Source organism: Sminthopsis crassicaudata, chromosome 1, assembly GCF_048593235.1.
Source record: "Sminthopsis crassicaudata isolate SCR6 chromosome 1, ASM4859323v1, whole genome shotgun sequence".
Classification (NCBI taxonomy): domain Eukaryota; kingdom Metazoa; phylum Chordata; class Mammalia; order Dasyuromorphia; family Dasyuridae; genus Sminthopsis; species Sminthopsis crassicaudata.
Window position 1 is genome coordinate 56537336 of NC_133617.1, and position 23521 is coordinate 56560856.

A 23521-nucleotide genomic window follows, 5' to 3' on the forward strand; every position below is an offset into this window, starting at 1 on the left:
ATTTCAGACCTGAAAGACTACTTGTGCAAAGGTGTGGGAGGTGGGAGATGAATGCCATTGTATGTAGGCCCATTTGTTTGGAACGCGGCATATGAATAGGAATGAAATGAAGTAACTGTGGAAAGGCACGTGGAGCCAGATTGAGCAGGTCCCTAAATGCCAAGCTGAAGAAGTGGGATTCTAACGTGAAGGCGCCGGGGAAGCCCCTGAACCTTCTTGAGTAGGAGCGTGACTTGGTCAGACCCCATTTTAAGACGCTCATTTCCGCAGCTTTGTGGATGGCTGGGAGAGGAAAGGCCATCATTACAGGTTTTTTAACAGTCAGAATTGGAAGGGGTCTTAGGTAATTAAGCCTCGTTCTTTCATTTCCAAACGAGGGAGCCGCGGGTGTGAGGAGGGATACGACCCGACCTAACCAAGGTCACACGCTGTTTGGTAGCAGGGCCAGAGCGAGGCTGCGGGTTTTGGGGCTCCCAGGTCTCCCCGACCCATTTCACGACGCCGACCTCTCGGAACCCTGGTACCGCTGGGGTGGAGGACACAGGTGTGTGTGTGTGTGTGTGTGTGTGTGTGTGTGTGTGTGTGGTGTGTGTGGGTGGGTGAGTGTGTGTGTGTGTGTGTGTGTGTGTGTGTGTGTGTGAGGGGTGGGGCGGGATCCCGCCTTCCAGAAAGGCTGGTCTAGAAGGTGTTAACGTGGGCGTGGGAAGGCTCGGGAGGTGGGTTGAGCCTGCAGAATCGTGGCTAGATCTGGGGGTGGGGGTGGGCTCGGGCGTGGGCGTCTGCGCTGCGGTCAGAACCTTAAGCGCACAGCCTACTCCGGGCTCCAGGACTCTGGAGAAGGTGGTGGTGGGGGTCTTTCCTTCTCTGCTCCCAGATTCCCGATGCTCCGCCCCTCCTAGTGCGCTGGAGAGAGGGAGGGAACGTGGGGGCGCGCGGGAAGGGCGCGCGCGAGCGCGGGATTCTGGTCACGTGCTGCTTCCTCACTCCCTCTGGAGGCCCCCCCCAACCTCCTCCCCCTTCCCGTCCCCTCCCCTTGGGTGCGGGGGTGGGTGGGACTGAAACTCAAAGGTTTCATTCATAAATTCTCCGCCTTTTAAATCGCTACCCAGGCGCCGGGCAGCAGAGCTGAGGTAGCTGAGCCCAGCCGAGCCCAGCCGAGCCGAGCCCAGCGGAGCCAAGCAGGGAGCGAGCGCCGCGGCTGCGCCCAGTCCATGGCCGGCGCGCCCCGCCACCGAGGAGGTGAGTGCGCCCGGCCCCGGCCCCGGTCCCGGCTCCTGGGAAGGCGTACGCCAGCTCGGCCCGGGGAGCTCGCGGGCGGGCGGGCGGGTCTGGCCCAGCCCTGCGCCCGGCACTCCGGGGGACGCCGGCTCCCTCAGAGTGCCGGGACTCTGGGCTCCTTGGCTGGAGCTGCGGCCCCCACCCAGGAGCTCCCGGCCCTCCCTTTCCTGCCCGCTCTCGGGGTGCAGAGGGAATCCAGGCTGAGGCCTGAGCGGAGCCGGGGAGAACCCGACCCGGGTACCGACCGACCGGCTCCCTTCTCCCCCCTTCCTGTCTCTGAGGGCTCCGGGTGCGTGTGTGCGTGTGTGTGTCAACCTGAACTCATTTCCTAACCTACATCCACTCGGGCGCATTGACCCACTTGTTTCCAGAAGAGAAACTGGGTGATTTCACCCCAGCGTGGCCTCCTTCCTTGAGCATCAGTGGGAAAGGGACTCGGAGGGAAGAGGAAGGATTCCCAGGGCTGGCCTTCAGGAGCTCTCCATGGTGTAGACGGAGCTAACCTCGAGTAGAGTCAGAAGACCTGACTTTTAGCACCCGTCTCTTATTGGCAGCTCTGTGACCTTGGGGAGATTCCTTCTGGTAGCTTGGACTCAGTTTCCCCATCTTGACAGTGAGGGATTCTGAATAGGTAACTCCTGAGATTCCCCCAATTTTGACTTGTATTGTAATGTCCCTCTCAGGTCTAGCATCTTAATTTTAGGAGTAAACTTTCTTAAAGGGGGAGCATTTTCTTTGGGTGTCATCTGGTAGGAATGGGGCAGGAAGGTCCCCAGAACTTGGTGTGATGGAGAAGCACCGGGTCTGGAGCTCTCTCTGGCTTTTTCTTGAGCCCCTTTGGAGGTTACAGGCTAGAAGGTGGGCCTAGACCCTTTCCATGGTAGTGGGGAGACAGCGTGGCACTCCCCAGTGAAGGCCCTTCCAAGGATTCCAAACTGCTTCCAGATGGCTTTCTCTCTCCATGCCTTTTCTGGGTACTGAGAAGCCAAATCTCCCACTGCAGAGAGGCTGGTTGAAACTGGACACCCCGTGGCTGGTCCTGTCCCGAGGTCAATATGTGCCAGCAGGGGAGGTGCTGGATACCTGAGGGGCACAGAAGGGCAGGGCTCCAGTGGCTGCTTTCTGGGGTTTTAAGGGGCAAAGGGTGAGGGAATAGACCTGGCATTTTCTTTAAGGCCAGGAGACTGTATGGGTTGGTCTAGATGGCCATGAAGATCTCTTTTAACTTTGAAATGACAGGTTGAACTCACATCTCCAGATCTGTTTTCCCTGGGTGCCAGATAAACAGCCTTGTTCTAAACTTCTCCTTTGGGTGCAGGAAGAGACAGATTCTTATTTTTGGGAAAGGGGCAAGGATGAGTCTCAGGAAAGAGGGAGAGGAATGATAAGATAGCCAGGTTCATCCTCAGGGGGTTCAGAGCATCGGGAAGGGGACAAGTGATTTGGCTTTTGAGAGAGCTAGGCTGAGGCAGCAGCAGTAGCAGCTGGAACCCTAAAAACCTCAAATATATTTCATATTCTGGCTTTTGGGAAGTGGGGGGGGGTGGACTTTCAGCCCAGAACTGTACTTTTGGATGTTGTTGAAGAGATCTTTTTCCAAGTCCTCCAGAACTAAAGGAAGAGGCTTCTGACATATCTGGACTGCAAACTAAATGGCAGGCTTGTAGAGGAATGGGGGGTCCCTGCTATTTTTAAGACCTGGTCCTGCATATCTATCTGGCCCTAACTCTTGGTGGATGATCCTTTGATCATCCAGGTGAACAGTTGTGTTTGGGATCACTGTGTTGATCAAGATACAGGCTTGACTTCCCTGGTTTATCAGTTAACCTTCCCCGGTTTCCTGGGCTTAAAGCACTTACATTAACTTCTTATGGTTGGAGGGTTCTGGGGGCACAAGAAGAGGGGTGGAGGAATAATGGGACATGCTGAAGGCCATTCCTTCAACTGGAGATTAGAATAGGAAGAGAAGGACAAGGCCCTACGAGTTAGTTCATTCTCTTAGAATATCAGAGGAAGGAGGGTCCTCAGAACATGGAATGTCAGAGTAGGGAGCATCCTCAGAACCCAGAATGTCAGAGCTGGGAGCAGCTTTAGAACAGGGAATATCAGAGCTGGGAGGGGCCTTAGAACCCAGGATGTCAGAAGAGGGAGGGCCCTTAGAGTATTGATTCTCAAAGCTGAGAAAGAGCCTAGCCAAATACTCTCATTTTATAGATGAGTAACCTGAGGTTTGGAGAGAAGGGGCTTGATCAAGGCCATACAACTAGTCAGTGGCTGAGTCGGGAACCAATACTTAAAATTCTGTGACCTGGGCAGGCTCTTCTGGGCATCACATCAGGACTTTCCTATCAGTGACTCAGTTTGCCTCCCGATTCTCGGGGGAGAAGCAGCTTCAGGGCTGCCTGTCATCCCCGGCATGATCAGGGCCTTCTTTCCTTCCTTGACTAATTTCTTTGAGGATTTAGGGATCCATTTCCAGAGCCTTTTACAGATCCAAATCCTCTATCCCCTTTGAACCTTCCAGCCACCTTTCAGCATATAAACATAGAGGAAGGAATCCAGATTTGGAAAGGGGATGTCTCCTAGCCCAGTTCTTGGTTAGGAAATGGCAGGGTCTTGGGTTCCAGTCCTGAGGAAAGCAAAGGATGTGCCAGATGTAGATCCTGTAGGAGGAAGAGATCCTCCTGGGGCTAAGGGCTGTTGCCAAGCCATAGTCCGACCTTGTCTGGTGAGTTTGGGTCTTCTTGGTATCCTGGTCTCTTTTTCTCTTGCGCCTCTGCTCTTGAAGCCCAGAACTGGTCTCCCCTGCAGGTGGAAATCCAGCTTCTTTTAGGGGGACCCAGGACCATTCCCTAGGCCCCATCTTTTTAGGAGCAGAGGACCTCCTTACCTCTTCCCCCTGTACTTCCATTAAACAGATGAGGAAACTGAGGTTCAGACAAGGAGTCAAGATTTCAAAGTGAGTCATTGCTAGAGTCAGAATTCAGGGCTTTTGAGTGTAAATCCAGCGTCTTTTCTGCCTTCCTGGGCTCTGTTACCCCTCTCCCTACCCCCATCCTCGAGAAGCTGTGACCAGCCCATCTCCTGGCCTAGCCAGCTTCCCCAGATCCCCAGGCATCCGTTTTGCCTGGTACCCGGGTCCCAGGAGGCACCACAACAAACCCCAGCCTCCCTGGCAACCCCTCCTCCCCCGCCCTCCCCCACCCTCGGCAGGAGCAGTCTTGTTCCCCTGGTCCTGTTGCCATGGGAACTGGATTCTTCAGGGCTGGAACAGTTGCGGCATTCTTCTTCCTTTCCCACCCCCGGGGTGGGTGGGTGGGTGTGTGGGTGCTTGAGGCCCCTGACCCTGGGAGTCCCAGGCCTTCCTGTTTCTCCCCTGCCAAGCCTTTGCAAAGCCCCTCATGCCCTTCATCCTCGGATTCTGGGGGATGCAGAGCGAAGGGCTTCTTCTTGTCCCCCCCACCTCTAAGAAATATTTCAGGGGCCCTTGGAATAGGCAGCTGTTTGTGGGGACTTCCCCAGGGCCTCCAGTTCCCCTTTGTTCACTGAGATAAGCCTGCACAAGCCTTGCTCAGCCAGGATCTCTCTTCGGCCCAATGCCAGCCCTCGCATCCCCGGGGCTCCCTGGTAGAGGGGGTGGGGAGGAGGGCTTTCCCCTTCTTAGTGGGTGTGGTGAGGAAGTGGCTTGGGCCCAGGCACTAAGAGCCCTCCCGAGTCTCCCCAGACTTGCTTTGGGACTGGCCCAGTCCCTTCCTCTCAGAACTTCATCATCCCTTCTTGTCAAATGAATAGGAGTTTTTGGAGAAAGGGGGGGGGGCTGGAAATTAAATTATTGAATTACATTTTGTTTTGCTTCTTACTCTTCATGGGTTAAATCTTACTTTTTAGGAGGGGAAGATCAATGGGAGGGTGGAGGAAAGTGGATTTTTAAAATTGATTTTTTATTTTTTTAATGAAGGGGAAGTGCTTTTGATGAGTAGATAAGCCAAAGGGCAGGAATTCAAGTCAATTCAATAAACATTTATTAAGCTCCTACTATGTGCCAGGCACTATGCTAACTGCTGGAATGATAAGAGGCCTGAATTTAGACAGAGGACCTGGGTGCCATTTTGGGGCCCACCCTGGGCCTCAGTTTCCCTGTCCATAAAATGAGGGGGTTGGCCCAAATGATCTCTTAAATTCTCTGCCAGCTTTAAAATGATCCTGAGAGAGCCTTACAAACCACTACCTCACTGAGCAGGAATGGGACCTGTTTTCTCTCCTCCCCACACAATAAGAAAATTCTCTGGGGACCCCCTCTGTGGGGAGCCCCTTCTCCGGCCCCACCTGTATGTAAACATGAACCACCGTGGGGAGGGAGAGGGAGCGAATTCAGTCTCCTGGCTTTAGAATCAGCCAAAGTTTCTGTCCCAGATGTAACATGAACTGAGTAACTTGGAGCCATCATGGTGGAGCCCCAGGCGGAGCACTGGACCTGCAGGCAGGAACACTGGATTAGAATTCTGTCTCCCACGCATTCTAGCTGAGGGACTTGGGGGCAGCTGCGTCCCTGCCCCTCAGTTCCCTCACCTGCAAAGTGTGGGGAGGGGGCTGGATTCGGCGGCCGCCAAGATCCTTTCTAGCCCTAAACTGAGGATCTTAGGAAGTTCTTGTGATCTGAGACTCAGTTTTCACATCCTGAAAATGGAATCCGGCCCCTACCCCTTGTTTTGTGACCCCGGGGCTCCATTAGTGAGCCTCATTTTTTCCATCTGTGAGATGGACATTTTTTTCTCACCACGCCCCTGGGAACCTTCGTGATTGTTATAATCTAGTTGGGGAAGGAGGAGCCGGTCTAGGTTCTTAAAGATCGTCTCTTCATACCCCCCCACCCCGGGTCCGCCTTGCCCCCCGTGCACACGTACGTCCCCGGTGACAGCTCCCAGACCATGCGGCTGCCCCAGTAGCTTTCCTTGCCCCCCAGCCGAGTCCTCGCAGTCAGGGGAGGGAGGGAGGAGGAGGAGAAGGAGCCTGGCTACAAGCTGCCGCTTCCTCAGTCAAAGCGGGGTGGGGGCGCCGTTAGGGGCGCCTTCGATCAGCGCCGGCCCCCGCTGCGCCCGGCATTGGACTCACCCATTTGGCCGCCTCGCGTTTCTCCTTTGAAATGGTCCTTATCCCGTTCCGGGCTGTGGGAATGAGCAGAGAGCCTCCGGGGAGCCGGAGGGAAGAGGCTGGGGGCGTGGGGGCGGGGGAGTCAGGGGGAGTCGCTCCCAGGGAGGGGACTGGGGCTGAGCGCCCGCCCCCTCTCTCCTCCCTCCCTCCCTGCTCCGTGGCCCTCATCCCTGCCTCCCCTTCCAGGAGTGCTCTCCAGCCGGGCTAGACCATGAGCGATGACTTAACTCCATGGGACAACATCACTGCCAGTCCCACGGTGAGTGAGCGCGCGGTGGGAGGGGGGGACCCTTCCCCGGCAGCCCGGAGGGAGGCCCCCAGGGCCTGGCAGACATTGGGTGCCCCCCTCCCCCGCCGCCCCTTCCCCGCTCTCCCCTCCTCCCACTCCTTCCCCCCCCTCCCGCCCGGCTGATGCCCTCCGCCTCCCTGGTGTGCCTGCAGACAGTGTCCGGCTCGGTCCGCCCCCAGGATGGCTCTGGGCTGCTCCTTGTCCTGCTTTCCGTCTTCATTGGGGGGACACTGGTGGTGTTGTCCGGAGCCCTGATCCTCTGCCGGCGCTGCTGGGATGCCCACCGCAGGTACTCCAGGTAGGAGGGCCCTGCTGGAGTCCCGGGGCCTCCCCCCACCCGAGACCAGCTGGACCAACATCCTTATGCCTTTGCGGTCCTTTGAGAGAAATGGTCTCCCTTCCTCCTTCCTCAGTTTCCTCACCTGTAAAAATGGGGACGCTGTGACTTCCTTTCCAGTGGGAGAGAGACCCGCTAGTTCTTATTCCTCCTGATGTTGTCGCCTCTCCCCCCTGCTCAGCTTTTCTCTCCTCTGCCTTCTCTCCTCCCCTGAAGGGGTTGGGGGGCAGGGAAGAAGCAAGGCGGATGCCAGAGGGGTGGGGGAGGGTGCTAATGGAGCCCAGTGACGGTCATCAGTGATTTCAGCATCTGCTCCTCTGTTCCCCCTTTGCTGCTCACCCCCCACCCCCGACTCCAGAGCCAGCGATGACCCAGAGAAAACCACCACCACCTACCTGGATGATTCCCAGCCTGCTCAAGGTGAGGGCTGCCTTTCCCCCTGAGCCACGGCCACCCCCAGCCCCCTTGCTCCCCCCCCCCCCCCCCGCCCACGGGGCCCGTCAGGCATCTGTGTGTGCAGCCTCCAGAGAGCCCTCACTCAGAGGTTACCATGGCGACGATTTGAGGTGGTCAGACCTGGAGGTGTCTATCAGGGGAGGAATGAGAGAGAAGGGGAGTGTGTGTCAGGATGAGGGCCGGGGTCTTCCCTGGACCTCAGCTCCTCTGCCTTTCTCGCTCTCCCTACAGACATCACCATCAGGGGGGACGACCCAGAATGCCCTTCATCTTCCAGTTACCGAGATGTGGACACAGAGCGCTTCCTGGCCACCAGTTCCACCGGCCGCAGGGTCTCCTTTAACGAGGCAGCCCTGTTTGAGCAGAGCAGGAAGGCCCAAGAAAAAGGACGGAGGTAATGATCTCCAGATCTTACTTTTTGCTCAGGGGGAAACACATATTCTCCCATTTTACAGATGAGGAAACCGAGGCATGAGAGTGAGCACACTTTCTGGCTCCAACTCTGATGCTTTCTTTCCCCATCTCTCAGGTACAGTGGGTTTAGGCTAAGTGTCCCCTCTTCCCTTCAGCCTAGAGGGGGGCTGGCGGGGACAGGAGAGGGAGAAGGGAGTGGAGGAAATGAGATAGATGAGAAATACAAGATCTGGAACCAAGAGAACCCGGCTGTGAAGGCCGGACCCAACGAGGGAGCTGGCCTAGGAGATGTGACACCGAAGAGCTCCTCTAGTTCTAACTCTTTTGGACTTGTGCTGGATGACTGCCATTGTGCTGCCCTTTGCCCTCTTGCACCTGTTGAACATGTAGTTCAAGGGTCCTAAGGAAGCTTCTCCATCGTCTTAGCTATGTCTGGAACCTCACTTTTTCCAGGGTTCCGGGAGAGGGAGCCTGGCATCTGGAACAGGGTGGGCCCTGTGTGGGCCAGGCTCCTAGAATCTAGTCTGGGAGGCGACTTAACGATCACGACCGGTATAAAGCTCGGGGCTGGAGTCAGGAGTTTCCCTGAGCTCAAATCTGGCCTCAGATACTCACTAGCAACTCACTTCACCCTGCCTGCCTCAGTTTCCTCATATGTAAAATGAACTGGAGAAGGAAATGGCAAACTCCTCCAGGATCTCTCTGTACAAAACCTCACTCTGAAAATGACTGAACAGCTGTGAGTCGTTCCCTTCATTTTACACAAGTGGCAGCTGAGGCCCCAACGCGACTGGGCATGATCCCATAGGTAATAAGTAGAACTAGAATTTGAATACAAGTCCTTGAACTTCAAAGACCTTCTTCTCTGGGACTCAGTTTTATCACACGTCAAATAGGGCCAATAATCCCTGCTCAACTTTTAGACTCAGGGTGTTAGAGCCAGACTTTAGAGCTTCTGTTTATTTAATGTTTTATTGATACTGTTTCTTTTCCTAATACTATCACTTTCCACCCAATGGGAGCCTCCCTTGTTAAGCAAGACAGATGTATATATTGATTATATGTGAAAATGTGCATTCCATTCTGTACCTGTGGGCCAACACTTTTCTGATAAGAGGAAGGAAGCAATTCCTTTACTATGATGTCATGATGTCTGATGTCAGTGTCTGGATCAGAATTCTTATATCTTTCAGTGTCATTTTTCTTTACAGCAAGTGCTCTTAACCTGGATCTTCAAACTTTTTTTCTTTAATATTTTGAAAGTTGTATTTTATATTATGCACTAAAAAAAAACCTAATTCTCATAAGGAGTCTGTAGGCTTTGCCAGACTGGCTGCCCAATATCTAAGATGCAGAAACAAGTGAAGAACCCCTGTTTTAAAGTATTGCCATCATTGTACAAATGGTGTTTCTGGTTCTCTTTATTTTGCAATGTATCAGTTCATATAAATCTTCCCATGTTTCTCTGAATTCTTCAGTCATGATTTCTAACTGCAAAATAATCCTTTTTATTTATATACCATCATTGTTGTTTTTTCTCCCAGCTATTCCCTAGTCAGTAGGAAATGCTTTTTATTATTTAAAAAAAAAGTGCTGGTATTTCCCCCTGTCTTTGACTTCCATGATAGTAATATCACAGGTCAAAACAGGTGTATGTGTGTGTATGTGTATGTGTATGTGTGTGTGTGTGTGTGTGTGTACTCTTACATATAAACACATACACACACAGAGAATTTAATGACTTTTTTTAGTATGATTTCAAATGTTTTCAGAATGATTGGATCAATTCACTACTCCAGCCACAGGCAGAACATTAAATTCCCTGCCTTTCCCCAGCTCTTCCAAAACGAGCCATCGTTGCCCCTTGTTATTTTTGCCAGTTTGACGGGTGTGACATGAAACCTCAGATGGTTTAATTTTCTTTTCTCATTATTCATACTTTGGAGCCTTCTTGTTTTGGAAACTTTGTCCCCTCAGTCAGTGGCAGAGCCCCTGGCCATCCTGGGCACACAGGCCACAGGCTCCTATGCCCCTCACAGGTATACCTTGACAGAGGGTGACTTTCACCACCTCAAGAACGCCCGTCTCACCCACCTCCACCTGCCCCCACTGAAGATCGTCACCATCCACGAGTGCGATTCCAGTGAGAACAGTGTCGCCATGACTCCCCGCCTGGTCTCTGGCTCCAAGACGAGCCTCTCCATCTTCCAGGTGAGCTCCCTGGGGTCCCTGCCACACTTCCTCCCCCGACAGGGTTTCCCCATCTTGGCAGGGCTCCCCTCGGCTGCTTTGGACATAAATCCTGGGCACTGGGAGGAGGGCAAGGGTGGGATGTATCAGGAAATCGACATGAGAGAAAGGAGAGAAAAGAACTCAAAATAGGGCCAGGAGGATCAGCATCAGAGCTCTTAGCGAGACTGCAGAGTGAGAGAGAGGCAGGCGAGCAAGTGCCCATTCCCTCCATCACATCCACCCCACCTCTCCTTTGCCCTTGTCACTCTCCCCTCCCCACCCCCCACTCCCTACCCCCACCCCGGCTCTATCCTGCAGCCCCGGGTCAGCGCCCCGGCCCCGAGGGCCCTCACCGGCCACTCCATGTGCCCCAGCTCCGCCCTGCCAGGGGACCCCTACAACTCCACCGTGGACACAGCCAGCTTCGTGGAGGCCAGCCCATCCGCGTCCACCGACTCTGGGGAGGGCACCTCGGTAAGCGGCCCAAAAGGCCCCGGCCGGAGGAACAGAGGCCCTTCCCTGCAACGGCTTCAGAACCGGGAAGGGGGAGGGAAAGTGTTTAAAAAAAACTCATCCCTGTCTGTCCCCCTTTCCTCACCTCCTGATAAAGATGATCTAAGGAGCTTCCTAATTCTCTTCCCAAGTGGAAAGAAACCTGGCTTAGATCCTGCTGATTTTCTGTATGATCTTGGCAAAGGCTCCTCGCTTCTCAGTGCCTCCATTTCCCCATCTGCACCCACAGGATTCTGACCCCCCAGTCTGGCTTAGATTTAGCCAAGAGGCCCTTTTAGCATCAAAAAAAGAACGGACCTGTTGTCCAGAGAGACAGCACTCTGAATGCCAGTAGGCCCACAGCCCTTCCACCCCTCCCCTTCCGTTAAGTGGAGATCATACCTGTTATCTCTGCCTCTTAGGGTGGTTGTGGAGAACCTGGACAGGCATGGGAATGGCAGGCAGTGGGACACAGAGAGAGAAAGGCTAGGGACTGGACTTGAGATTTCAAGCTGAGGAGTCAAGTTTGGGCATCATTTCACCCAACTACATTACCCAGAGATTTCCACATGGCTAGATGTGCTTTAAGAAAAGTCAGACTATTAGGACTAATCCTGAAATCAGCCAGAAGTGGGGAGGGGGCCTTTGGGGACAGGGTACACATAATGAGCCCAAGATGGGGAGATAAATGTACCCAGAGCCGGGACTAGAAGGAAGGTGACTGAAAGACTCAGGGATTTTGCCATTACTCTGGAGTTGGGTTTTTTAATTTATATATCCCTGTTCCCCTTCATCTCCACCCCTGGTAAATCTGGTTTAGGCTTAGGGTCAGAGAGGAACATTTTGATCTCACCCTTTCCTAGAGCTGTGGGACTTAGGGAGAAAATGGGGTAGGAAGAAGTTATCAACACATGTGGTCCCTAGATTACTGCCTTTCCATCTCGATTTCTCCCCGGTGTCTTCTGCCCGAGCTCCTGTGCCCTGAGTAATTGTGTGTGTGTGTGTGTGTGTGTGTGTGTGAGAGAGAGAGAGAGAAGCTTTCCAGGTGTCAGTCCAGATGTATATCTGGGTGTCCAGGTGGTGAAATATACATTTCTTTCCTGATGCGTGTGTGGATGTGTTTGGGGGAAGAGTGAATGAATGCCTGTGGCTCTCCTGGTCTCCACCTGCATATCCAGGTGGAAGGTGTGTTCATGCTGATACCCATCCAGGTGTATTTCCAATCAGGGGAGAAGAGTCGGGGAAATGGGTCCCCGGGGTCCCCCTAGCCGGTCCTCTGCCCTTCCTGCCCTGATCCTTACCTGTTTCTCCCACTCCCACAGCTTGATGCCGCCACCAGGAGCTCCGTGGCAGGTGCTTCTGGAGGCAGAACCGGGGAGGCCGGGCCAAGTTCGGGCTCAGGTCCCGTCCTGCAGTTCTTCACTCGACTCCGGCGGCATGCCAGCCTTGAGGGAGCCAGCCCCTACTTCAAGATGAAGAAGTGGAAACTGGAGGCCAGTCACCGAGCTTCCAGCCTGGACACCAGGGGTAAGTGGCAGGATCTCTACCGCTCTCCCCTTCCCCCACCGAGGCCTTATTTTGCTTGGATCATTAAGTGGGTCCCAGGGTTGGTATCATGTTTGACAAACTCAGGCTCTGGCATAGAGTCCTTCCTAAAGGTCAGACCCCAAAACAAGCACTCTGGGGGACTTGGTGAAAAAAAGAGCATCTGTGACTTAGGAGGAGGATGTCCCATCTTTCTTGCAAGCTTGTTGGGTAAGGCTGGGCAAGTAATTTAACTTTTCTGGGCCTTGGGGTTTTTTCCATTTGTACTGTGAAAAAGTAACCCCTCACCTGAACCTCACAGGGCTATTGTGAAAACCCAGTGAAATTAAGTGGGTGATGAAAGTTTTAAGAATCCAGGAAGCTTTAGGGTCTGGCAGTGAAGGCTGGGCCATGGGCTGGCGCACTGCCACTCAAAAAATTCTACCCTCTTCTGCCGCAAGTTACCAGGGAAGGTGCTTCCTTCTCTGCAGGGGCAAAAGCCAAAAAAAAAAAAAAAAAAAAGCCAAAAGAGATTAGCCAAAATGACCCTCTGGAGGAGGCCCTAATCGGCATCTGCTCAGTTGAATTGGAGCATGTCAGAAATAGGTCCCTGTGTCAAGGTTGGGTGGAACCTTCCATCAGCAACCTGTTTGAATCCCTCTAGCAACGGATAGCTCTGTTCTCGGTCACAGAGGGCACCAGTTTGGTTCTGGGAGAGGGGCCGGTGCCAAGGGATTGCCTTCCTGTAGGAGGCATAAGGGGTGGGAAGTCACTGCAGAGTTCAGAGATCAGTTCCTAGAAGGCAAATCCCCAGCGGGTTATTAAGCGATATTTGATTATATTTGAATATTTACAAAGTATTTTTGTCTCCTCTGGGAAGAATTTCATTATTCCTATTTTATAGATGAGGAAACTGAGCCTGGGAAGTGACTTGGATGGCCAAGTGCAAAGCTCCTTAGTATATTCGAACCTCAGTTTTCTCATCTGTAAAATGGGGTCAATATTTAATCTACCCATCTTCTCTGGTAGTTGTGAGGGTCATGGGCCGTTAAGTGCTTTGTGAATATGAATATGAATTTCTGCCGCTATCGCTGTTATTACGAGGAAGGTCAGGAGGCACTGGAAGGGTCAGCCAGAACCTGGGGCACCACGGCCGTGGGTAAAGGGGACTGGTGTTTGCAGATTCTGCTCCACATTCCAGCCTTGGTCCGCTGACCCTCCTCCGTGGCCCCTGCAGTCGTGGGTAATTCTCAAATTGTTCCTCAAGCTGCCCCCACGGGCCATTTTCCTATGAGGTGTGCAGACGTTCGGTTCAGGAAAACAGGCCCAGAGAGGTTATATGACTTGGCCCACGCAACACAGCTAGTAAGGGAGTCAACAGAATCCAAACTGAGTAGAAGTGGAAGAAACGGGGCACGGGGTGGGCTGGGAGAGGGGCTCGACTGGGCCGGTGCTTTCTGCAGTAAAACCCGCTGTCTCTTCCCTTTGTTGGTCGGCGTCACTCCCTGGCGTCTCGGAGCAGCTCAGGGACCGGGTGTGAGCCACGCCGAGGAGCACGTGGACACCGTTAGGAGAGCCCCAACCCTAGGTGGGAACTGAACTCGGAGAGGTTGCAGTCTCGCCTCTGCTCCCGACTCACCTTGCTCCCCATTTCAAGTTCCCCAAATGTAAAACGGACTCCAAACCCCGGCCCTGTCCAGGTGTATATTTGTGTGGGTGTATGCATGCTCAGGTGTGTGACAGCTTTCTGGCTTTCTAACCTGCTGTGTGACTGTGAAGTCTGCTGCCTTCTCTGGGCCTCAGTTTCCTAAAAGTGAAAGTGTTTCACTGAACCCCCTCTGCCCCAACCCCTCAGAGGGGCCGAAGGACCTGCCGGACTTAGAGCTGAGACAGCCCCGTGCCCGGCCCATCCTCCGAGGATAAAAAGGAAAGAAAGTTTGTAAAGTGCCTTGGCGAACTTTAAAGCAGCCCCACCCCCACCCCACTCCTCGGGAGCTCAGCACAAGGGGGGGCTCTCTTCTGACCAGCCTCCAAGCCCCTTCTGTCCCCCAGCTCCAGGTTAGGAAGATCAGGCTCCGCCAGCCTGGGCCGGGGAGCTCTGGAGGAGAGGCTGCCTGGGACACTCAGAGACCCTGTTCTTTGGGGACTCCCAGCGTGACTTGGGGAAACCAGGCCTCTTGTATTTGCTAAGGCCTTCACTCCCAACTTGGACATCCTCTGTTCTAAGGCAGACCCCCTCTAGTGTTTCCTGTTCTAAAGGCCCTCCCCCGGCAGATACAGTGTTCTAACAGCCTTCCCATTCCTGACACTCGGTGCTCTAAGCACCCACCCCCAGGGCGAGCACTTCCTGTTCCAGGGCACCCCTCACCCTGTGCACGCTAAAGGCCCTTCCAGCCAGCTCCCCCTTAGGGTCTAAGGCCCCCTCTGCCCCTAAGGCCCCAGCTATGACATGTGATGCTCTAAGCCCCCCACCTTCTGTGTTCTAGGGCCCCCCACCCCACAGCTCTGACATGTGATGCTCGAAGCCCCCTCGGCCCCCCAGCTGTGACATTCTGTGCTCCGAGGCCCCCTTCCCCCAGACCTGTGTCCTAAGGCCCTGGTGCCCTTACCCTCTGTGCCCTAAGGCCCCCGCCCCCAGCTCTGACCACGCGACCACTTATCCCTGGGGGTAAATACCCTGCAGGCTGGGGCGCCCTGCCCAGGGCCCGTCAGCCGTGTCCGCCCTTCTCTCCCCCTCCGGCCCAATCAGGAAACCATCAGTGATTGTTTTTTAGGCCGTCGGCGGCCGGGATCGTTTAATTAAATGGAGCTCTTACAGCCCTAACAGTAACGAAGCTGTGGAACGTTTCTTCCGAGGCTCCGAGAGGGGTAGGGGTCAGGTCCTGAGGGTCCCCTGGGGCGCCGCCGGGCTTCCCGATCCACAGCCTGGGGCGATGCCTCGGAAGAAGGTGGCCTTGGAAACAAAGCAGTTCTGGACCAACTGTCAAAACAAAGCGGGGAGGGGCAAGGCCCGGGGGCCGGTTAGCTGCAGCAGGGTTTAATTTCCGGGGAATTTAGTGTAGAAAAAGCAGAGGCAATGGAAGGGCCGAGAACAGGAGCTATGGGGGGAGGGGGAGCCGAGAGCGCGCTCACGAGCCGCGCGCCGGTCTGTGTCCGTGCCCTCACACACGATCCAGCTGTCAGCTCCCGGGCCCGCGGCGCAGAGGCTGAGGACTCCCCTCCCTCCCGAGTCCCGCGGGATGGGGGAGAGGGGCCGGGGCTCCCAGGGCAGAGGCGCGCAGTAGAAGGGCCCTTCCTGCTCACCTGCCTTGGGAGGAGCTCGACCCCCGCCTCCCGCCCCACCCCCACCCCAGCCGCCCGGCCCTCGCAGGGGGAGGGGCCGCTCGGCGAGCTGGAGAGCGGCGCGCGCGCTCTGGTTTGATTCCTGGAAGCGATTAGAGCCAAATATAGTTGTAGAAACTGCACAGAACCTGTTTGCCTGGTAACTGCACCTTCCTCCCCCTCCCTTCTGGGAGAGGACCCGTTTGGGGCCAGCCTCCCCCTCCCCGGCCGCCTGGCACCGTGGGGCCCAGGGGTCCCGCGCGCCCCCGGGAGGGGCTTCCCCGCCGCCCCCACGCCTTTCCCTCTGCCCTCCACACCCAGGCTTTGGGGGAATCTGGACCTTTGACTTCCTTGGGGTCTGGGGGGGGGACGGGGGACTCTGCTGCCGCAGCCTCTGGGTCACCCAGAGCCGGCGAGGTTAGGAGGGCGCCCCGCACAAGCCGGACCGCTCCCTCCTCGGCCCCGGACTGCTGGCTCCCCGCACGGAGTCATGCTGTCTGTTCCCAGGCCGGGGTTCGAATCCCGCCTCCGCCAAAGCCTACTTAGGACAAATCTCTTCTGGCGGGGCGGCCGCACGGGGCCCTGGCCTGCTCCTGCCCTAGGCCCGGGATGGCGGAGGGCCGCCTCGCTGGGGCCTGTGCCCGGGATGCCCTCCCATCTCTCCTGGGCTGCGCCCCGCCCCTCCCCCCTTTCCAAGCCAGACTGTGAGGTCTTCGAAGCCAGGCCAGGGCCTCTCATTCCTCCCTCGGAGCCCACGAGGGACACAGAGCTGAGCCCCGGCCCTTGCCTGGCTCTGAGAGGTTCCAAGATGCTTTCTAGGCACACTGATGCCAACCAGAGCGGGGCAGAGCGTTGGGATAAGCCCTTCCTGCGAGAGCCTGCAGGGAAGGTGATTCTGTCTCCTTTTCTAGATGAGGAAACTGAGACCGAGAGAGGCGAGGGTTTGCCTGGGGGCCCCAGGGCCTCGGGACCACTCACAGGGCTCTCATCCGCTCTGTCCTTCTGCTCAATGGGAGCCTGCCAGGGCAGGCATCTACACTGGCACGCCCCTTTCTCTCTTCAGGCTCTCCCAAGCGCCACCAATTTCAGCGGCAGAGGGCAGCCAGTGAAAGCATGGAGCAGGAGGACCGAGACCCCCACCAGACTGACATCATCCAGTACATCGCCCACACGGATGACGTGGCCTTCCAGCCTCTGGCCGGCCCCGCCAGCCCTCCACCCGCTCTCGGCAGGTATTCTTCAGTAGATAAGAGGTGATGGTTGGTGGATGTGGGGGGGCCCCTATGGAAACCTTGGCTCCCACAGGGAGGACAGGAGGGGTGTTCCCCACATCACTGACACTTGGGCTATTTCTACATAAATGAGTGCTTTTAGGGTCTCAGGGACTGCTACAGAAGGTCGGCTATAGAATGCTGCCAAGGAAGGGCCTGTGTTCTGGCTATCTAGGTAACCTCTTCCCTTCCCTGGCCTTACTTCCCCATCCACAAAATAAGCAGGTGGACTAGCCTATGGATTTTTAACTTACGGTCTGTTTTTTTAAATATATTGATAACTGCAGTCTGATCTCATTTTCTTTTCTAAGTCTGCATATTTTATTTTATGCATTTAAAAACCTTCCGCTAAGAAAGGCTCCCTCCATAGGCTTGCCCAAACTTGCCTGGGAAGAAGGGTTAAGAACACCTGGACTAGATGTCGAGAAGTCCCTTCCCATCAGGGCTTCTGTGACATAGTGAGCTCTCCTCCTTATGGAGCAGGCCTGGCTTTGGGGCTGGAGGATCTCACTATGGAGCAGAGGTGGAGGGCGGGCTTGGTGGGCATCCTCCCACCCTCTCCCTGGTCAGCTGCATGTCTTCCCCCTCCTCTGCAGCCATCCCTGGAGCTGGGGCCCTTCTCACTTTTCTCCTAGCCTCTGGCAGCGGCCTCTCGGCTGGGCTCCCCTCTCCAAGAGCTTTCCCATTTACATTCGTCTTCCATACAGCTGGGGCAGAGCCGACATGACCCTGTGGCTCCCTGAGTCAGCTCTGTGGGGCCTGGCCTTCTTGCCTCCTCAGCCTTCCTGCACTCCGCAGCCACATGGGACAAAAGGCTTCCCATGGGGCCCTCCATCTCCCATCTTTCCCTTTTTCCTGGCTGTATCCCATGTCGGGAATGCTCTCCCTCCTTCCTTCAGAATCTCAATTTCTTCAAAATTCATCTCAAAATGTAGCACCTTTTCTACAGAGAATTTCCTTCCTGACCCCCTTTCCTCCCCCTGCCTAAAGTGCTTTCTATTAACAAGTGAATAGGCTGTCTCCCTGTGCCAGAGGATGAGCTCCTTGAGGGCAGGGGGTGGTCTCTGCACCCAGGCTGGCACACAAAGGTGCCTTCTGATTAAGTGTACTCAGGAGCTACTGAGGAGGGGGATGGGGTGACTCTGGCCTCTCCTTCCTTTCTCTTCCTTTTAGTCCCCTCTGTTATTACTGGGTGCCCCAGGAGTCCTCCCTGCTTACCCCCCCAAGCCTGTCCCATGCCATTCATTTAGTCCAGGGGTTCTCAAACTACGGCCATGGGCCAGCACCTGCAGGGTTATAGCAAATGGACAGGGGAGGACACAGAGTGTGAGCTTTTGCTTTTACTCTAGTCCGGCCTCCCACAGTCTGAGGGACAGTGAACTGGGCCCTATTTAAAAAGTGTGAGGTCCACTGCTTTAGTCTATAGGACATCACCCAGAGAAGACGGGGTGTAGTCAGACTGGAGAAAAGGGGTATTGGGGGAGAGGCAGGACAAAGCAGTGACTGCCCCTGGCCCTGGGCCCTCCTGGGTGCCTGAGTGGAGGAGCAGGAGAGGCCTGGCTTTGGGGCTGGAGAATCTCACACAGAGCAGCCCTGGAAGGGTTCCCCAAGACTCCCTAGCCAGGGCCTCTAAACTGGGGCTTCATGATTTCTTAGTGAACCTGAACTCTTAAAATCTGACAACTATATTTCAATGTAATTGGTTTCCTTTGCAAACCTATGGGTTTTATTTTAGGCATTAAAACTAGGCTTTTGAGAATGGGTTGATGGACTTGAGAGCTGCCCAAGGTGGCCAAGTCACACACAAAGCCCTGTTCCAGCTTGCCATCGAGAGTAGGTGCGTCAGGCCCGGCTGTGATTCCCCCTGGGGTCCTAGATCTCCCTCCGTACAATGACAGGGGCCACAGATGAGCTCCAGGGGTTCCTTCCAGATCTAGATTTTTTTTTCTTTCGCTATTGTGGTTTCCTTTGCATGTAAGAAGGCAGAGGCCACCCAGGGAGAGGCCTGCCCCCCAGCAGACGAAGCCCGCCTCTGATATGCCAGTGTTGCCATGTCCCGAGCCTCCGAGGCTTCCTGTCTTTCCAGGAAAGCCATCGGAGCCAGCCTCTTTAGGGCCTGCTGCTGCTGCCTTTTAAAAAGACCACAGGAGGTTTTTCCCCCAAAGAAAGGCCTCTGCCGTGGAATTTCAGGGAGCAGTGGGGGTGGGGCGGGCGTTGGCCTCGGCAGTGAGGAAGAGCTGAATTTGAATCCTGCCTTTTACTCTGAGAGCGGGGACCCCAGGAAAGCCCTCCTTCCCCTCCCCCAGTGAGGCGGCCAGTAAATGAGGCATAATAATAGTGTCTGACTGCAGGGGTCATTTGGGGATCGATGAGATTCGAATGTCAAGTGTCTGGCAAACCTTACAAGTGCTAGGTAATTACTAGCCATATTACTGGCAGTTGTCTACTGGGTGACTGGGGGAGGGGGATTTCCATGGAAGCCTCAGGTCGGCGGGGCCAGCTGGGGGAGAGAGGCTGGAGCCGGAGGCGCCGTTGGGGCCGCAGCCTCTACAGGGCGAAAGGGGGGCTGGGCGGGATGGGAAGGGGCGGTTTATTGTCAGTGCTTGACCGTGTGCCCACTTGATGCACCCGTACACCAAGGCCATCCGTCTCGGAGATGACCTTCCTCCCACTGCCGGCGGCTCGGTTCGGTGGGAGGCCAGACGGGCTGCCGCGGGCTCTCCCCCCCTCGAGGCCGCACTGGGCCGGGGGCTCGCTCCCGCCCGTGCAGATGTCACCACCCCGCTCTCCAGAACCGGGGCCGGCGTGGGACGCGCTCTAAAAGCTCGGGAGAACCAGGACCAAGGCTGTTCTGGAGCTCTTTAGAAGCGCTTCCCAGCGGGGCCCGGAGGTCCCGGGACGTTTGATGGACGTGCCTCCGATGCTTGATCGGGTGCCCAGGGGAGGCGCTTCCCGCGGACCCTACCTGGCTGGCAGCACCTCTAACGCCCTGGGCTACATTGCAGGCTAGAGCCTCCGGAGGTGTCGGGGGCAGCAGCAGCAACAGCAGTGGCGGGCGCCACCGGCGGCGTCCCCGAGTCCCCCCAGGAAAGAAGCAGCAGCAGCAGCAGCAGTAACGGGGTTGAGCAGCAGCAGCAGCAGCAGCAGCAGCAGCAGACCGTGTATCGGGACATCTGGAGCCTGCGGGCCTCTCTGGAGCTGTACGCCGCGGCGTCCGACCAGAGCAGCGGCAACGACCAGGACTCGGTCCGCAGCGGGGACAGCGCGGGGTCGGCCGGGGCCGGGGCCCCCCTCGCGCCGTCTCACGAGCTGGGCGAGGCGGAGGCGGAGCGGGAGGCGGAGGCGGAGGCGCAGGCGGATCGGGCCGGGCCCGGTCCCGGGGAAGGGGGCGAAGCGGGGCCCCGCAAACTGCTGCAGATGGACAGCGGCTACGCGTCCATCGAGGGCCCCGGGCGCGCCGGCGACGAGGCCGCCCCAGCCACGGCGTCCGAGAAGCGCTTCTGCTTCACGAGCGCCGGGCGCACGGGCACCGTGTTCGACAGCTTCGAGGCCGCGCTGGCGGCCGCCGAGGCCGAGGCCGAGGCCGGGCGTGAGCCCGAGCCGGAGGCCGAGCCGGAGGCCGAGGCGGAACTGCGCGGTGCGCAGGGGGGGCTGCTGCTGCGGGCCTGGCCCCCGCGCGGGCAGCTGCTCCTCCCGGCCCCCGCCGCCGCTCCCGCCGCCGCCGCCTCCCTCGCAGCCCCCGGCGGCGCCGCCCTCGGCCCCGGCCCCGGCCCCGGCCTCGGCCTGGCCCCCGCCCCGCTGCCCCGGCGCGACTACAGCATCGACGAGAAGACCGACGCGCTCTTCCACGAGTTCGTGCGCCATGATCCTCAGTTCGACGAAGGTCCTCGGCCGCGCCACCGCTCCCGGACCCACGCGCGCAAGCAGTGGCAGAGGACGCGGCAGCACAGCGACCCCGGCGCCCGAGCCGCGCCCCTGCACGCCCCGCCGCCGCTGCAGCCCGCGCCGGGGCCCCCGTCCCCGCTGCAGCCGCTGCCGCAGCCCGCGCCCCACGTGGCCGCCGCGCCCGAGCGCCCGCGCGCCCCCTTGCGGCGCGGAGATAGCGGCCCCCCCGACGCCCGCACCTTCCACAGCCCGCTGCCCCGCATCGTGAGCTCGGGCGACGAGGAGGCGGCCGACGAGGCGGCCCCGGGCCCCGGCCTGGCGCCGGCCCGCGCTCGCTCGCGCTCCCCGCCCGTGCCCCGGCCCGCGCCGATCCAGGCCATCGCCGAGGAGGAGCCCGACGTCCCGGGAGGCCCCGAGCTGCTGCTGGCGGACAAGGTGTCCGCGGGGCTCGAGGACCGCCTCTTCCCGGGCTGGAGGCGGAGGCCCGGGGACGGCGCCGAGCCCCCCCCTCACGGCCCCGCCCCGGTGGTGGCGGCGGCGGCTCCCACGTCCCCAGACCCCAGCCCGGTGTAGTGAGCTCGAGGTTGGACCAGAGGCGTCCGCCCCCACGGGCCTGGCCTGCGGGGCTCCAGATCCCGCGGCCTGGGGGCCCCCCCCGCGGCGGTCGCCGCGCTGCCGGCGAAGGGGGAAGGCGCAGGCCGGGTCCCCCCTCCCCCCGGCCGAACGGCGGGCGGAGCGGGACGGCGCGGGCCTGCGGAGGCCGGTGCTCAGGGCGCGGCCCTGCCCAGCCCAGAGGCCCAGAGGAACTGGGACCGACCCGGCTCCGGCCCTGGGCGAGCTAGCCGAGGCCAAAAGTTTACCTCACGGCGTGTTCCCGGTGTAGCCGCCCCGTCCACCCTCCCGCCAGCTCCATCCGCTTTATTATTTTATGGGACAAGCAATAACATCCCCCCTCCCTTCCCCCTCTGCCCTGTGGCCCCCCCCTCCCCCATCGCTGCTGTAGAGCCGCTGGGGCCCCGAGCCCGGCCGGCCAAGCCCAGCTCAGGACCCGGCCCGCGGAGCTGTGAGGCCTGATCCTGCAGCTGCCTTTTGCTGCTAACCCCTCCCAAAGCGCCCCCTCCCCCCACACTAACCCCATTGAAGCCCTTCCTGAGCCGGTCTGCGGCTGCCCTTCCACTGGGCTGATACAGCCCCCACCCCAGCCTGTCCCCACGCCCCCTGCCCTCGCTGCTTCCCGACCCCGCTGCTGTGCCAATTCTGCCCCCTTTGCCAAAACGGAGGAGTAGAATGTCAGAGCTGGAGAGGCCCTGGGGATCCGGAGTCCAGCCCCCTGCCCTGGCAGTGCAGAGGAAAGAGGGCTGCAAGAAGCCTGAGCTGTCCAAAGCCACACTGCTAGCCTGGGCAACGCCAGGACCCCCACGCGGAGGGTCTCCCATTCCTTGTCCTAAGCTTCCCGTGGGCGCCTCTGGCCTGGTGTGGGCGAGAAGGCCTTGGCAGCAGGCAGGAGCCCCCGTGCCTTTGCCAAGGGGCCCCTTGGCCCTTCCTTAGGGGACCACCAGCCTGGACCTAGGCCCCAGCCCCAGAGAAGACATTAAGGGGGCTCCAGCTCCCTCTGTGCCCCATCCCATTCTGTTGGTCTGGGGCCAACCTTAGGGTAAACTGAGAACTAGCCCCTTCGAAATAGTCCAAGGAAAAAGGTCCTCCTGGTGGATAGACCTGCTGCTGCTTTTCCCTTTCCTCACCACATTGGTCAGGAGTCTGCCCAGTGGGAGTGGGGTCACTGCCTGACCACCAGTGCCAATCCTGGGCTCAGTGGCCTGTGGGAGGGTCTCTTAATCCCACCTCCTACTCCCAATTGAATGAACAAAGGTTTTTGTTGTTGTTATTGTGTTAAATTATTATTTATTATAATTGCTTCCCAAATCACTCTCTCCCTTCTCCCTGGCATAGCTAGCTGGGTTTCTGTTTTTCATGGAAAGAAAAAAACAAAAACAAACCGTAAAGCTGTTATCTATAAGACTCCTGCTTTAGGGGGCCAGGAGGGGCTAGAGCCCTATCTAACCCCTCTCCTCTGGGGTTGTCCTCCACCCACTCTGCTTGGGGGGCTCCCTTCCTTCTCCTGCTTCGATTTCTGCATGTGAACAGACATTTCGCAGGGTCCCATTTTGTTTCTTCTTCCTCTTTAACTGTTTGTGAGTCTCTTGTTGTCCAAAGCACTTGAAAAATAATCCTTGGTTTTGTTTTGTTTTTAATCTAAGTAAACACACTGAGGTTAAAAGTTTTTCTAAGCTTTAATGCCTGGCAGCAGCCTACAATCTGACTGCCTGAAGTTCCACCTCCCTTCCCCCCAAAAAAGTGCTTTGGGCCTAGTTTGTGTGCTCGAGTCGAATGCTGGAACTTTTTTCAATTGAGTTTATTAAAAAGATCACTATACACTGATCCCCAAAGTTGTTGCTTCTATGCTCCACAGGTAATGACAGCCTTACCTGGCTGTCAGTGCTGTTATTTTTGTCTGTAAAGGATTGTCTAGAAATGGCCACCACAAAGTGGGAGAAAAGGTGTTTTCCTTCAGTGACAGTGATCCAAAGCTGGTGCCCTGTCTCTTCTCTGATAGGATTGGGAGCTAGAAGGCCACCCCCCCCCCCTTCACCAAAGTCAGTATTTAAAGTGACAGCCTCTGAATAGCAATAAAGCCATTTTCTGACTGACTCCATGGAAGGAGTTTATGAGGTTAGCTATCATTTGAAGTGTTTCTTTCCCCCACCAAGGAGGGAAAAAGAAATAGTCTAAAAGTTATAGAGCTCAGTTACTAGTAGCAAGAACCCCACTTGGGGAAGATGCTCGGAAAATTCTGGAATTTGGTGCCCTAAA

The 23521-nt window shown here is 57.0% G+C and overlaps 1 protein-coding gene and 1 long non-coding RNA gene across 5 annotated transcripts; one reads left to right on the plus strand and one right to left on the minus strand.

The window, feature by feature from the left end:
- Positions 1-876: 876 nt before the first annotated feature.
- CBARP (CACN subunit beta associated regulatory protein) lies at positions 877-23091 on the plus strand. Of its 4 annotated transcripts, none has more exons than XM_074304986.1 (11): positions 882-1239; positions 6616-6688; positions 6871-7016; positions 7414-7475; positions 7743-7905; positions 9965-10136; positions 10476-10631; positions 11972-12176; positions 13696-13761; positions 16558-16726; positions 19771-23091. In XM_074304986.1, the coding sequence occupies exons 2-11, from the start codon at positions 6641-6643 to the stop codon at positions 21221-21223; spliced, it is 2640 nt and encodes an 879-aa protein (XP_074161087.1). In that variant the 5' UTR covers positions 882-1239; positions 6616-6640; the 3' UTR covers positions 21224-23091. The 4 variants fall into 4 exon arrangements, with proteins under 4 accessions (XP_074161111.1, XP_074161087.1, XP_074161096.1 ...); XM_074304995.1 differs by having other exon boundaries at positions 6871-7007; XM_074305010.1 differs by lacking the exon at positions 10476-10631 and having other exon boundaries at positions 877-1239.
- On the minus strand, positions 14937-15465 carry LOC141563658 (uncharacterized). Its single transcript, XR_012488477.1, has 2 exons — positions 15306-15465; positions 14937-15153 (listed from the first exon to the last, which is right to left on the minus strand). It is a non-coding gene; the product is annotated as an uncharacterized LOC141563658 (long non-coding RNA).
- Positions 23092-23521: the final 430 nt, after the last annotated feature.

Bases quoted from the DNA above. Each gene is read 5' to 3' on its own strand.
- CBARP (XM_074304986.1), top strand. From the start codon at position 6,641: ATGAGCGATGACTTAACTCCATGGGACAACATCACTGCCAGTCCCACG. The intron at 10,137-10,475 runs GTGAGCTCCCTG...TCTATCCTGCAG, and splicing joins CGAGCCTCTCCATCTTCCAG to CCCCGGGTCAGCGCCCCGGC. The intron at 13,762-16,557 runs GTGGGAACTGAA...TTCTCTCTTCAG, and splicing joins TAGGAGAGCCCCAACCCTAG to GCTCTCCCAAGCGCCACCAA.